The sequence below is a fragment of the Apostichopus japonicus genome, chromosome 16, assembly GCF_037975245.1.
Source record: "Apostichopus japonicus isolate 1M-3 chromosome 16, ASM3797524v1, whole genome shotgun sequence".
NCBI classification, from domain to species: domain Eukaryota; kingdom Metazoa; phylum Echinodermata; class Holothuroidea; order Aspidochirotida; family Stichopodidae; genus Apostichopus; species Apostichopus japonicus.
This window is the reverse complement of record NC_092576.1, coordinates 3,590,323-3,605,761: the sequence shown is the minus strand read 5'-3', so window position 1 is coordinate 3,605,761 and position 15,439 is coordinate 3,590,323. Positions and strand designations below refer to the sequence as shown.

Sequence of the window (15,439 nt, the reverse complement as noted above, 5' to 3'; positions counted from 1 at the left end):
TGAAACAACCTGACACATATTTTGATTATTCCACACAGCACAACACATTCGACCACTATAAACAGTGAAAAAACTGGCGCACCGTTTGGTTAAAACGGGCTGGCGAGAATTATGTCTACCTGTTCATTATTATTATTATTTTCTACAATAGGCCTATGAACGTTACCTTCCCAGTTTGTTAACTTAAATTTTTGCATACTAAGTTCACGCACACAACTAACTCGACCATGCATCTGTTACCCCCCCCCCTTCTCCCCTCCCCACGACTGCCCTCTAAATTCATGTCGAGTAGACCAATATTTCGACTGAGATGTATTACATTTCGGTAAATGACCCTTTGCACTAGTTGCCCCCGTGACAATGGAAGCTGAATACAGTGATTCAGGCCTAATTATTAATAGCTATCCGGACGGTCGGGGCCGGGCGATTCCAACGCGTGCACCAACACCATGGCACCCTGTTCGCCTGGCTCACTGCACATACTACATCTAAGGTCTACAACCCAAATAAGCCTTGAAATAAAAATAAAAAGTTTCAAACTTACCATTTTCTGTCCTGCTATATAGAACAGAATACATACGAACGTGTTGTAGGCCTACCACTCAGACACTGTGTGTGCATATTGTGTATTTCAGATGGAATACGTGCTTGTGGTATGAGCCATTTTGGACATCGTAGGCGGTACCAAACCATCATTCATGTACAGAAACCACAAAATTCCTGTCGACTGACTGAACTCGAGATCTTTAAAGAATTTGAGATACGATTTTGACATATAAGCTGTAACAAATTATGACGCAGTATACGTAAGTGGTTTAAAAATATGCACAAGTGGGCGGGGGGCATTTGATATTGTGTCCTACTATCTCAAAACGTGTGTGGGGGACATGTACCCCCTGTCCCCCAACCAACACAGGATTGACGCCCAGTAATGTTACAGAGGGAGTATGGGTGGGTCCTTTATGCTTATATAGACATCTTAATTTGATACTTGGATGAGTCATTGATATTTATATCCTGCACCCGGCCACTCTTATAAAATGAAACTTGAGGAGGCGTTCCTTCTACTATTTTACTAAAGGAGCATGGACGGCCGTGTGTGATTATAAACTGCACCTTAAGTTAATACTGTAGGTATGGCACCAAACTTACAGTAGTGCACGTCCCCCTGAGAGGTTAGCCGTTGGAATATACCCTTACAGTGGCCTACTCTATTTTTGAGTCATTTCCATTCTTTTTGATGCCCAGATATTGAAGAGGATGAAATTAAAAACTGATGGTCTAAAAACTCTGGAGGACTGAAGGTGATTTAAGGTAATTTAGAAAATCTTAGGTGAAACAAGAAGATTCCGCAGCTACAACTGACTGAAAACATGGAAGCAATATGATAAACTTTGAGCTCTTCTAGCTCAAAATCTAAACAGTCATGGTGGCAATATTTGAATGTTTTATGATAGCCCAAGCTATCAGCTCTAATATGGTGGGTAGAACTTGTCAGTTGAAAACCTTTATCTATGATCTATTGGCCTTGAAAAGTGACGAGTTTAATGTGTAAATCAATGAGAGCAATTAATTGTGTTGCGATACCTGGAATATGGACGAGTGGGTTTTGTTGATATTCTAGCACCTTACATTAAATAAATACCGGTATAAACTGACACCAGTAGGCATAGTTGCCTTTACAAACTCCAGTAATATGTCCGATAAATAAAGCTAGGACTTAAAAAATATACTTCATATTCGTAAATACAAAGTTAAAATTTGATCATAAATGCAATAACCAAATACTTGCATTCTTAATGTTTTGTTGCCATCTTTCCGCCCTTTGGATGATACGTTAGCTGTATTATCTTTGTAGATTCTTTGTTGATTTACAATCCACTGCACATGAAGCCAACAATGTACTTACTGTCATAACAAGAAAGACACTCCAGTTACAATAAATCAAACTATTTTCTCATTCAAATTATTGATCTTGGTTGTCTTACTTCCTTATTGATTCGCTCGAAAGTATTAAATGCCCAGGTGTGATGAGCACATTCAGAGGTTTATTGAAAGTGATTAGATATCCCTGACAAAGTGTAATGTAATCAGCGCTAGACAAATTAATGTCTGTCCGTGTCATCCATATAATGCATGTAAGCGCGTTTTAGACGATCCTCCTAGAAACTTGCCCATACAAACGATTATTACAGTGCTGAATACAACAGAGAACACTGATACCTGTCAAACAAGCAAGACTGTGTACATAAGAAACGGTTATTACAGTGCTAAATACAATAGAGAACACTGATGCCTGTCAGACAAGCTAACAAGATTGTGCTCATAATACACCGAGAAGAAAGAACAAACACAGGTGTAAAATTATAACAGCTTTATTTGTAAGCAGAAGGTAAACTCATCTCAATCAAACAAGTACATATCACAGTACATTAAACACATAACCGATCCGTATTTTGTTTGTCTGTGTTACCAGGGAGTTGTTCAATAACAATTCCCTGGTGGTACATTCATAGTAAAACGCTCTAATTATGTCAGCTTGTACTTCTGCGTTGGATGTTACGACACTTGCTATAAATATGACCGGACGATGCAGTGGCAGAGATAGGGGTATTGGTCAGAGCGGGCGAGAATGGTCTGAAGGGGCGCTTTCGACTTTATCTAAGCGGAGCGCCACAACAGGTTGGCGCGGAGCGTACAGAAGTTTTTTGAGTAAAGATACTCCCTAGATCGCCGGAAATGACCCTTTCAGGGTCTGGCTAATTTGCAGATAAACGATGAACAAAAACGTGTCATTGCCGACAAAAATGTGACAAATGTCAGTAGGTAGATGAGAGCCCAATAAAAAAGTCAATAATCGCGAATAGATAAAAAGTGGTAAAAAGCTGAAAAGTGCGCCAGCAGTCCATTTGAGTCCGTCAGGGGGGGGGGACATCCGCCCCTGACTGCATGGACGCTCCGCCACTGGGACGATGTTGGTTTTAAGATTTCCATTTGTAACATGTTTATTATAAAGCTTACGTTGTTTTCACAACGTGTTGACAATCGCCACTTGTTTTGTGTTGCCCCAGTAGTTTTCACACAATTCACGTATTGATGACTGCTGTTACGAGGATGCAGATTGGGATGACACAGGTCCATTGGATATTCACTGGAATGAAATCGAGACTAGAGATATTGCAAAGAAATGTAGTAACACCATCTTATGAATAGAAATATAAATGGTCAGCAGTTAACATCTGTATATAGGCCTAATTTCTGTTATGACGGCAATGAGGTAAATACTTGCATGTTGAACGTGATGTAAACCAAGAATGTTTCGATAAATCAACTACTCCTGTTATGAATCATGAAGAGACTATCTTAGCTCTTGAATAGCTATATTTGATTTGCTAGCTCAACACATCTTTTGGCCTGTCGTTTTATCAAATTTGAAACCAAAATTGGCCAAATAACGGTTCGTCTGGACTCTGGAATGGCTACAGGACATCATTTACGCCACCAGATGAATATTCATATCACAGAGAGGAGCATATAATGTTGTTGATTAGATAATTCTTAATTGGACTGAAGAAAGATGTTATTGGTTCATCAAGTTGGATGTAACTGCAAACAGAACACAGCTTTACATAAAATAGACCATACTTTATCGTTAAACAGTGTTGTGTAAAACTTACTTCCACAGCCACATTCCGCCCTTGGAGTGGATTGGATCTCTGTAATAAATCAAGCAGCAAAGTGTAGTTTTATAGAAAGTTCTACTTGCATTCTTACTTGGAATTTTAATATGAACTAATGAAAGAGTGATATAACGAATTAGTTTCGTGTATCGTGTACAGGCTGTAATCTTCCAGATGAATATGTGTTGATGGGAAGCTGTCACAGCCGAAACAAATTGGTTGAACAAGATAAACATTTTGAAGAGGGTGACGGTAATGATTAATGCAGCTGTATCTGATATGTCATCAAGTAATCAAATAAACACATTTTTAGCGAATAAACAATATTAATTTGTAAAACTTGACGAAGATAAATTCTAAAACTTGTAATCTCTCAAATTAACAGTTACATTGAGCATCTTTCATAGTCAGCATATCATAATACCGCGATGAAATAATAGTAAGGATCTTTATCATTTTTAGCCACGCTCTTAAATTATATATTTCACTATGGATTACCTTTCGAGAGATGTAACGTCAGGGACACATTATTTTGTTGTTGTCCTAGAACTTCATATCTAACACTGCAGGACACTGTGATATTGGCAGCCTGCCACTCTCCACCGGTAGTTATTGTGTAATAAGTAGTTAAGTATACGTTAAACGCAGACGCAACACTTCTCACTATTAATTGTGGTTGGCTGAATGTACTTGGTGAAGAACTCTGCCCAGTAAAGTCCCATCTTGGATGCACGATTGGACGAACACCCTCTACATAACATGTCAGGTATCCACTCCTAGTTACATTAAATGTGCAATCCGATGCCGCTCCCAAACAACCAACAATAGAAGGTGTAGGATTGGTTGGTGTAACTGATAAATAGAATTAATAAGAGAATAAGGTTATCATGGATGTGATTTAATTGAAATCGTCTTGCAATCGATGTTCTTTTACGCAACCTCCATTTTTATTTGTGTCTTAGATAAATAAGGTGAATAATAGTAAGAAATTGCGAATAACTGCTTATATTTTGTTTTATCAATGTTATGTTTAAAAATACCAAAACAAAATAAAGTTAATTAAACAAGCCAGGCAAAATATTGCTGTTTCGATAGCAAACAGGACCAGGTAGCAAATATTCTTTACTAACTTTACACATTTACAACACTTTGTTTTTAAGGTGCATTACTAACATTTCATTTGCTATTTATGGTTAAAGGATAAAACCGAAACAAAGTTATCGAGTTTGAGAGTGTGACAGCTTAGCACTCACTAACGGACTTGATATGATATTGCTGGGTGTCTTCTTCGTTACCGGAATTGTATATGCAAATATATTCGCCTTCCTGTGGATAGGAAAGTCCCTTAATGAGTAAAGATCCGTCCTCTCCAAGTTCGTAGCCAGGTTCCGATACTTTTGATGTCCCTTTGTAGTAAAATCCAATAGTTACATAGTTCGTAACTTTCACCTTTCTTTTCCACACTAAATATAAAGGATTGTCATTGGTGCAAAGTAATTTGACGTCATCATATTCTCTATAATACGTCGGTAGTAATGCACTAGTGGTGAAGTCTTTGTCCTCATCTTTGACCATTACAACAATTTGTCTTACTGGTTTAGATGGAATATTTATTGTAGATGTACATATGTAAACAATCACGCGGTCTTTTAGATTAAAAGTCACATTGGTTGAGATGTAGGTCTCGTAGAGGCTTCCGTCGAAGGACACATACCTTGTAGCCTCTGCTAATTGTGTACCACCTGATGTAATTCTTGTCCAGGTCAATAAAGTATGAGGTCCTGTTTTCGATTCCCGACATACCAGAGGTGTTGACATTTTCTTGACTAAACAGAAGCTGTCTTCTCCACAAACATTTATTGATAGGACCGTCGTTTGGGTGTTTGCTGTGAATAAGACAATTGTAGGAGAGTGAAATATATTAAGCAATGTGTAAACAGGGTTCTTATCAGCGCACAAATATCGCTTGTAAACCTTGGCCTTGGAAATGATGCTAAGCTTGCAGCATAGGCAGTTTAAGCTAGGCCAACCCAACCCAGCCTCACCTAACTGAACTCTGCTCAACCCAGACGAGCCTGACCCAAATTAGAACAGCGTAGCGAAACTCAGCTTTTTCGAGTAAACTCTTATCAATTCAATTCATAACAGATCATACTGACTAACCATAAATAACGACTTTTTGATCTACTGTAAACGTAGATGTATCGGATACAATAACTATAACACGGAATGTTCTTTCATCGTTGAATGTGGTATTCTTGATCAGCAGACCACCGTTATTGAGTATGTCGTATTTCCCATCAGAGTATCCAGACTTCCGGCCTCCTTCAAGACTTATGATTGGTCGAGCATTGCGTGACGTTGAATCGTACCAAAAAATCCTCTGAGACTGTGGGAAATAACATGTTATGTGTCCATCGGATCCGTGCTCGACGTAAAATTTAGAAGGACAATCTGTGGGTTAGTGTGAGCAGAGGAATGAATTAACGATTAGCACTGTGGATCAATGAAAGGCTTTAGTTACACTCATATATGAATACGATTACGAATATCTATATGAATATGAATATGATTATTAAGTCACTACAATGGAAGGATATTACAAAACCAGTAAAGACAAACTTTAGAATTAATATATGTCATATACCAATTAAATATATAACATTGAGACGAAGATAATGTTGTTAATTATTCTGAATTTGTTTGATGTCGAATTATTCATGAATGCATTGATTTTAATTCATTCTTAATGTTTAACTGAACACTTATACTTACTGCAAAAAATACTAACTAAATTCGAATTATGCGAATTATTCGAATTTGCACATTCGCAAACGATGTTAATTTTTTTCTGATAAGAAGAAGAAAACAGTATTCTTTTTATTTTCCTCAAATATAAATGTCAAGTAAATTTACTTATAATCATGAATTCATATTGATAATCATGTCCATCTGTATCAATATATGTCAAAGTATACGGAGATATATGATCTCTTGTAATATTTTTGATAACCATGGCACCATCTTCCCAAATATATAAACTGCCATCTTCGTGTCCAGGTCCTAGTGTGCTGTTAGAATGACCTTAATTAGAACAAGAAAACAGAAAATGGTAGACTCTCTCCGAAAAACAACTTACTTTTTATCTTTGGGAGACTTGAGATTATGTACATCGGACGAGAATGGCAAATTTGCACAAAAGATGATGCAGTACAGTATTAAATAATATATTTTGTCTTCTTTTATACATAAACAGAAATTAAGGCAACGAAATATTAATTTTTATCTTCAAATATTGGACTGTGTCTTTTTTTGCAATTATCGAGAGCTACTCAAAAAAGGTTTTCATTACGTCAAATGGAATAACACGTGTGCAAATCCATCGTTTCAACACTCAGTCTCATGTTAGTATTATGTGCTGTTTACCTTTTTGACGTCCTTTTAGTAACACAACATCAACAAGTTTAAAAAGAGTGTTCATTCTCAGCTGCTTCAGAACTTAACTCTTAAGACAAAGTATATGTTTAACAAAAGCCGAACATTGCTCTGAAAGTAATCTTGTCAAAGCGGCTTCCTTGGTATATGAGCTTTGCACATTTACCTCGGTTAGACCTAATAGACAAATTCTCAACGACTGGGTTACCGCGATAGTAGCTAACTTCGGTCCATTCTTCTGGTAGTCTACAGTTAATCACCCATCTGCTGCCAATAGATGCATTTTGAACACTTTTGCAGTCAGTAAGAACTCCTGTAATTCCTAATTATTGTAAAACAATCAAATGGTTTGATGTATTTTGATCATTCAATATATAAACAGTTATATTATTATCTGTAATGAACTGTTTGTGATATCTTACGCATCCACCAGTTTTACTCATTTAATTAAGTATTTTAAAGAAGTACCAAGCAGATTTGTACAACTACTATTCACAAATGTATACCAACCTCGAATAATATATCGAAGAAACTCGTATGTGGATGCAAAGAAGTTTCTCGAATTTGGATGACAATATGATGAATTTATACTTGTTTTGGATCTTACCAGAAACTCTCGAAGATCATTGTTCCTCTTATTAAGATCGGTGATTCCCAGATTTCCCGTCCAACAGGCAAAAATTTGCCATTAGGTCATTATTCTTGTACATTTGGAATATCGGTAATATTTGCAAATATTTGAACCGTGAAACCACTGAGAAAATCATCCACGCCTTTGCTATTTCACGCATCGATAATGGAAACGCGCTCCTCTATATGTTCTACAACACAAAATCAAATCGCTCAATTTCAACGCCCTCAAAATACTGCTGCAGGCATTGTTACATTATCTAAAACGTCTTGTCACATGAAACCTATTCTTGAAGATCAACATTGGCTTCCGGTCTCTCACCGAATTATTTACAAGCTCCTGTTAACTACCTACAAATTGCTGAATGCATTTGCTTCTATTGTATCTCTGGCATGCTCCAGACACGACGTCTTTGCTCCAGAACATGCTTTTACTCCAATAACATTAACCTAAACATACATTGTAGCTGTCCTTGCCTCTGAAATGGATTACCACTAGAACTCATATGTTGTACTTCCCTCACTTCCTTAAAAAAGTCAAGCATTCATCAATGTTAACCAATAATTCCTTTGTTCATTTTTGTTTTTGCTTTACTACCTCTTCCTCTCCCGCGCCTTGAACACCCTCCTGGCATATCCGGGTGGATATGGGCGCACTTTTATTATTAGTATTATTATTGACGTGGGTCGTGAAAAATATTTTAAGGAGAAATACATATATCGAAATGAAACGTTTAAATCAAAAGAAAACAAAATATTTCAGAGTATGCATAAGTTTATATATAAATCCAGCACCGCAAAATAGCGAAAACATTTTGAGATGTATAAAAAAAAGAGCAGGATATGTGATGAATTATGAAACTTTGTCGTGTCTGCAATCTGGACAGATCTTTGAGAAGAACAAACACATTTGTAGTTGGTGAAAATATTTTAGGATATAAAACAGATATCGGTCTTCTCACACCACTGTTCAACAGTTAAACCATGATCATTGATAATGTTTCACACACACCCACGCAACAAAGTATGCATAATTCAAACGATAACGTCATACTTACGTGTCCTCTGGGCGTATGTCCTATAAGGTGCAGCGACAAACCGGTGGCTGCCACTGTATTTCAAGTAACCTCGCAGGTTTGCAATAATATACCCAGATTAAGGGCTTTGCACAAGGAGCACCACCCTCCAGAAAAGGAACAAAAATGTTCTTCAATTATAGTCAACTCTAAGATAACTTAACTATTTATAAACCTTAAGATGACTTAACTAATTATATAATTAATAATCTAATAACCCTTCCTGAAATCCTCTAAATAATATCTAAATGAAAATGGCTGAAAGTTAGATTTATATTAGCAAGATTGTTAGAAAGCACTCTACAGCCATGAAAGAACCATGATGACTTGTTCTACAACCATGAAAGAACCACGGTGATTCACTCTACAACCATTATAAGAACCACGGTGAATTGCTCTACAACAATGAAAGAACAATAGTGACTTGCTTTACAATCCTGAAATAACCGTTGTAATTTGCTCTGCAACCATGAAAGAGCCATGGTGACTCACTCTACTACCATTATAAGAACCATGGTGAATTACTCTACAACCATGAAAATACCACATTGACATGCTCTAAAACCATGAACCACAGTGACATGTTCTACAACCATGAACCACAGTGACATGTTCTACAACCATGAACCACAGTGACATGCTCTACAACCATGAAAGAACCTTTTTGAAATGCTCTAAAACTATGAAAGAACCACGGTGACTTGCTTTACAACAAGAAAAGAACTATGTTGACATGCTTTAAACCATAAATGAGCCATGGAACGCACAAGAAGATGGAAATGAAACATGTTTATCTTTGTAAACAGGAGAAGATCATGTAAAGTTTACTTTTTTACCGAATATTATGTCGATGCCTATTATGAGTACGGCAATTTGCTTATGTTTCGAAGATGATACATGCATTCTGTAAAGATACCTGACACATCCAACATCCAGAGAACCTGAAGAAAGAAAACATCGTACTTGTGTTACGTTGAAGACATAGTTTGCCATATAGGAGAATTAAAATCATTCTTCTGATTCAGTGTATGCTTTAGAACTTCCAAGCGAAGATCGTTAATGATGCTGACGTCACAAGCAATCTGATTGCCTGAAAACTCCTTAATTATAAACCTGTTTGGAAAACAAAAATTGCAGCCGGCCAACTGGAGGTATCTCCGCGCACTAAGTGAACGTAAAGTAAGGGTATAATGTATTTATGTTAAGTTGTTTGTTTTCACAAGGAGACACTGATTAGATTCCTTTTTAATAGACTACCTCTCTTATCTACTTTCTTGTGTTCGTTTCCCCAATTCATAGTATCTGGACTTCGTAAACATTCAATACAATACTGGCATATATTCAAATTAATGTTGGCATATTTTCGACTTATCTCAGGAATATATGTCTGCGTATTTTAACTTCCGTGAAAAAGGTATAGGCAATCATCCTTTAGCAGTTCTTCAACAAGCAATAGCTGTTCCTGTGTCATAGTTCCTAATAAAAGACGGGAATAAGGCCTACATTGCGTCCTTTGCAAGTCTTCCATACACAAACCCCTGTATGTGCTTTGGAAAACCAGGTGAGCTGGAGATTTGGGGATCATATACCTAGTATAGCGTATTCCACCCCATTGAAGGTGCTATATATATATATATATATTTATATATATATATATATATATATATATTGTAATATTGTGACGAGCCCGGCTCCTCCGATAGTAAAAACTATATCGGGACTCGCGATAGAAAGGTACTGGGGTATCTTGATGCCGTATTTATGCTTCTTCAGGAGATGTCTCGAACGGAAGAAAACAATGAGTTCACAGAAAAACAATTTGACAAGATAGGATTTGATTTAATGATTCGGTATAATTTCTTCTCTGTCGATTCTCTTTACAAATAAAACTAAATTACAATGATTTGACTTGACTTGACTCCGTCAATTACGCAATTAGAAGGAGTGATGAACTTTCGGCGGAGTGATAAATTTGCTGACCAAGTCATAAATTTGCTGACAGAGTCCTAAAACTTTCGGCCTCCTTTTTCTTATATACCATACTTCTACAAAATCTCACTGCGCATAATCAGTAGGCAGCCAATAACCTGACCATCCTGTATTAACTTAACGATATAAAAATAATTGTGCTGGCACTGATCTGCCCTGATTGGTTGGGAGTTTGGAAGTCCATCCCCTTTCTATGGAAACTTCCATACCACGTGAGAGAACCTTCTCGAATGTTCCACAGACATAATGGAATCTATTTTGGGAAAAGGCCCTGTACCAAGATTCAATAAGATAGTTAAAAACTTCTCGTGGGAAAACTGAATCCATGACCCAGATAAATACATAAGAGGCCTGTAAGGTGTCTCGATGGAGTTTTTCGGTAACATCAAAGAGATGGTATTACTATTTCATAACAATATATATATATATATATAATATATAACGAAGATCCACGTTTACTCCATAGGAAAATATTATTAGAGAAAACCAGAGAAATAAGATATGACTCATAATTGACAAATAAGGAGTAAGTTTTAGAAAATATATTGGAATTTTCGGTCCCCCTGGGACCTTCGTCAGCAATACTTGGCAGTCGAATGAGAAGTAGAAAATGTGACACAATGAAAGTATGACGCTAGATAAGTGTAAGTTGCAATGATGGAATTAAAACCAAATAAACCATGACTATACAGGAAGCGGATTAGGGAGCAAGAACGGATTACATATGCTTGTAGAACTGGTAGTTGTTAAGGGGTTCCAAGTCTTTGTTGAGGCCGGTGATGTGAGACTTAATACGAAAGATCCAATCGATTTCTTTACGTTTACGTTCAGTAGTTGATTTGAAGTTCGAGGCAATTAAAATACATTTTAGGTTTTTTAGAGAATGACCATGAAGATTGAAATGTTCGGACACTGGGAATCCTGCAAAATTATCACGAATAGATTTTTTGTGATTATTAAAACGTAAGCGGAATCGGGAGCCTGTTTCACCTACATAATTGCCCTCTTTGCAAAGTACACAATAGAAAATGTAAATAACATTAATAGAATCACAAGAGAGGGAAGGGGGTCTAAGACTAAAGTCAACATTGGGAATCTTGACCACGGTGCCTAGGGTAATATGGGGGCATATTTGGCATCTAGGTTTACCGCAAGGAAAATTGCCTGCGGAGGTGGAAACTGAGCGGGGGAGTCTGGAGGAAGTGAGAAGAAATTTAAGGTTGGGGGGTTGACGAAATGCTAGCATGGGGGGTACCTTAAACGATTCTCCTACAGACTGATCGTCTTGAAATACAGCAAATTCCTGTTTGATGGAGCGAATGAAAGATTTGATGAGGGGGTTGTAACTGGTAACGAACGGAATGCGTGTGTTGGGAGTTTTAGACTTGTATTTTAATAAGTCCTCACGGCTCAACTTGTCGGCCCTGGAAATACCCTGTCTAATTAAGTGAAGGGGGTATCCGACGTTCAAGAAATAACCAGTTAATATGGATACCTGGTGTTTAAAATCACATGGGTTGGAGCAAATGCGTTTAAGTCTAAGGCATTGGCTGTAAACAATAGAACTCTTGAGATTATGTGGGTGAAAACTATTAAAGTGTAAATACATATGAATATCAGTGGGCTTATAATAGACCGAAGTGGTTAAGGAATTGCCATCCAACTTGACCAGAACATCTAGGAATGAAATTTGATGTTTGGAAACTTCGACAGAAAATTTAATGCTGTCATGAAAAGAATTAACATGATCAAAGAAAGACTTAAGAGATTCTTCACCATGTGGCCAGACAAAAAATATATCGTCAATATATCTATAATAATGTGATGGCTTAAGAGGAAAAGTGGATAGCATTTCCTGTTCTAATTCGTGCATAAATATGTTGGCGTAACAAGGTGCCATCTTAGTGCCCATAGCGGTACCATTGATTTGTAGATAATATTTCCCGTTAAAAGAGAAATAATTATTACTTAATATGAAACGTAAAATGGGACCAAGATCATCACCTAAAGTGGGGTTGGTGGCATGCTCACGAAGAAAATTTTGACAAGCGATAATTCCCTCATCATGAGGGATATTAGTGTACAAAGAGGATACATCCATAGTAACGAGTAAGGAATTACTTGGTATATAACGCCTGAATAGTGTTAAGAATTCTCAAAAAATGCGTAGTGTCCTGTATATAAGAAGGAATATGGGTTAATAAAGGGTTGAGTACGGAGTCCATGTATCCTGAAAGATGCTCAGTTAGCGTACCAATTCCTGAAATAATTGGTCGGCAAGGAGGGAATAGCTTGAGTTTCCTGGCTAGCTTACAAATGTCAGAACGGCGGATATTCTCAGGGTCAGAAGGGGTCACTCCGGGTAGTGCTTGTTGAGCCTCTGTTATTAATTTAGGTAGTTTGTGGACTTTAGGTAAAGTATAGAACGTACCCAACGACGGATGCTTAGGTGTAAGTTCTGCTATCTTGGTTGCTACGTGTTGTGGTACCGATTGACATAATTCGTCAATTTTGGGTTGGAAGAGTCTGGAAGGGTCCTCCGGTAATATCTTGTAAAAATCAGAGTTACTAAGTTGCTTCTCTGCTTCAAAAATGTAGTAGTTAAGAATAGTGGTGGCACCTCCTTTTTCCGCTTGTCGTATAACGACATCCGGGTTGTTCCGAAGTTTCTTAATAGCCATAGACTGAGTAGGGTTGACGTTAGAGGAGAGTGGACGTTTGGCATTCTCTAAAATAAATTTGTCGAGGTAAGTTTTGGCTTTGCAGGCAAATGAGTCTATAAATCTGTTGCGTCCTCCTGGTGGTGTCCAACTGGATTTTTTGTTGGGAACATGTAGTGTTGGCTGCGTGTCCTTGCTGTTGATGCGTGGAATCGGGTCGGAAGTGTTATCTTCGAAAAACTCTATAAGTCTCATACGGCGAACAAAATTATCCAAGTCAAAGCATAGACCAATTGGATCTAGTTTGCGGGAGGGACAGAAAGATAGACCATTTTGTAAAACCTCTTGTTCGTCTTTGGTAAGAACACAGTCCGATAGATTTAAGACGTTATCCGTGGTAACGTTTTCAGCCCGATGAGATAATGGCTTAGGAAACTTACTGGTGATATATGGATGGCCAGTGCTTTGCAGATGGTGAAGTAGCGGGTCCTGTGTGGTTAGTTGTTCAAGTTTACGCAATTTCCTTTTAAAACAATTCTTAAGTCCCCTTCGGTATGTAGTGTCCAGAGCAGAAAGAACCTTTTTGTTAGCGGCAGTATCTGGAACCAGGTTCTGTAAACTATCCTTGGTATGTATAAGTTCCTTCGATACCGGAATGCATAAGTTCCTTTGATACCTTCGATATATACATTTCACAACTATTCTTATTATCGTTTGCTCCTAGTGTACAGCGGAATTAATACCTGGTGTGAGTTTCCTCGGTTACAGCTCTATCGGACACAGTTATTAAAGAAGTGATTTAGAAATTACTACTTATTCTGTGAAATAGAATTAACATACCTTGATTTGGCGTAGAAACTTTGCAAACCCTTGCTTAAACTCGATGATATCTTCAAAATGAAGCTTGTGGCTTTTGCTTACAAATCATGGAATGGGTTACTGCCGGAAAATTTCCCAATTTTTATTAATAGTAACAAAACTTATTATCAGTATTAAACGAGATAAACTTATAATGCACATCGCAATTTTTACCGTACCACTATATAACCGTATAATTGCAACATGCTCTTCCCTTTCATATAATATAAACACGAAAGAGTTGTTGAGTTTTTTAAGAAGTATTTAAAGAAAAGACATCATCACAACATACTTAAACGGTCCTTATGCTATATATATATATATATATATATATATATATATATATATATATATATAGTAATTACTTGTATAGTTAAATTCTTTATGAACTAGGACAATGTTATCCTGTCTAGTTATTACTCCTTAAAGTATCTGTATCATTCTGCTCATTCAACTTGTATTATATTTTCTCTTCTTTTTACCAGGGAGTCTTCTTCTCTGTGAAGCCAATTCAGGCTTTATAGAAGACTTCCTTTCACATTGTATTTTTTTGTGATAAAACAAATAAATAAACAAACAAAATAAACATAGAATCGAAATAAGCGATGAATTTGCTCACCAGATTACAATATTGTCGTTTGAAGAACAAGACAGACAAACTCGGGGTTACAGGAAAATATCCTACATTTAATCCATTCGATTCATACGAGATAAAGATGTGTTCCTCTGCATGCCTTACCTTTGTATCTGGCAATATCGGGTAAAGTTGCAGTGTATTAACAAATTTATTCAACATATTTATCTTATCTTATCATCAACGTATATGAGTGAATATTACAGCTGTTAAGGAGAAATGAACCTTAGCCTTTCTGATTAGAGAATACCCGTTTTGTAATACGTTTTTTTTTATTGGCAGAAGCAACACGAAAGCCTAAAAACATTTCTTTCAACCTTAACAATCAATATAATTGTCACCCATGACATTTGCCATTTTGTATGAATTACTTTTTTTTCGTGACGTAAGCGAGTCACATATCGCATTTTAACAGAATGTGTTGCCAATTGCAACGATAATTAAACTTGCACAAGCAAGTAGAAAGAAATATATTGA

The 15,439-nt window shown here is 36.9% G+C and overlaps 2 protein-coding genes across 4 annotated transcripts in view; both read right to left on the bottom strand.

The window, feature by feature from the left end:
- Positions 1-15,439, bottom strand: part of LOC139983105 (uncharacterized) — a 54,771-nt gene that overhangs the window by 16,274 nt on the left and 23,058 nt on the right. The gene's annotated exons all lie outside the window — the stretch shown is intronic.
- LOC139983103 (uncharacterized) lies at positions 2,360-15,430 on the bottom strand. Of its 3 annotated transcripts, XM_071996458.1 has the most exons (9): positions 14,948-15,430; positions 9,658-9,762; positions 7,282-7,437; positions 6,597-6,764; positions 5,844-6,134; positions 4,934-5,566; positions 4,179-4,532; positions 3,678-3,716; positions 2,360-3,151 (listed from the first exon to the last, which is right to left on the bottom strand). In XM_071996458.1, exons 2-9 carry the CDS (start codon positions 9,722-9,724, stop codon positions 3,087-3,089), a joined length of 1,773 nt encoding a protein of 590 aa, XP_071852559.1. In that variant the 5' UTR covers positions 9,725-9,762; positions 14,948-15,430; the 3' UTR covers positions 2,360-3,086. The 3 variants fall into 3 exon arrangements, with proteins under 3 accessions (XP_071852559.1, XP_071852560.1, XP_071852561.1); XM_071996459.1 differs by lacking the exon at positions 6,597-6,764; XM_071996460.1 differs by lacking the exons at positions 9,658-9,762; positions 14,948-15,430 and adding an exon at positions 8,804-8,996.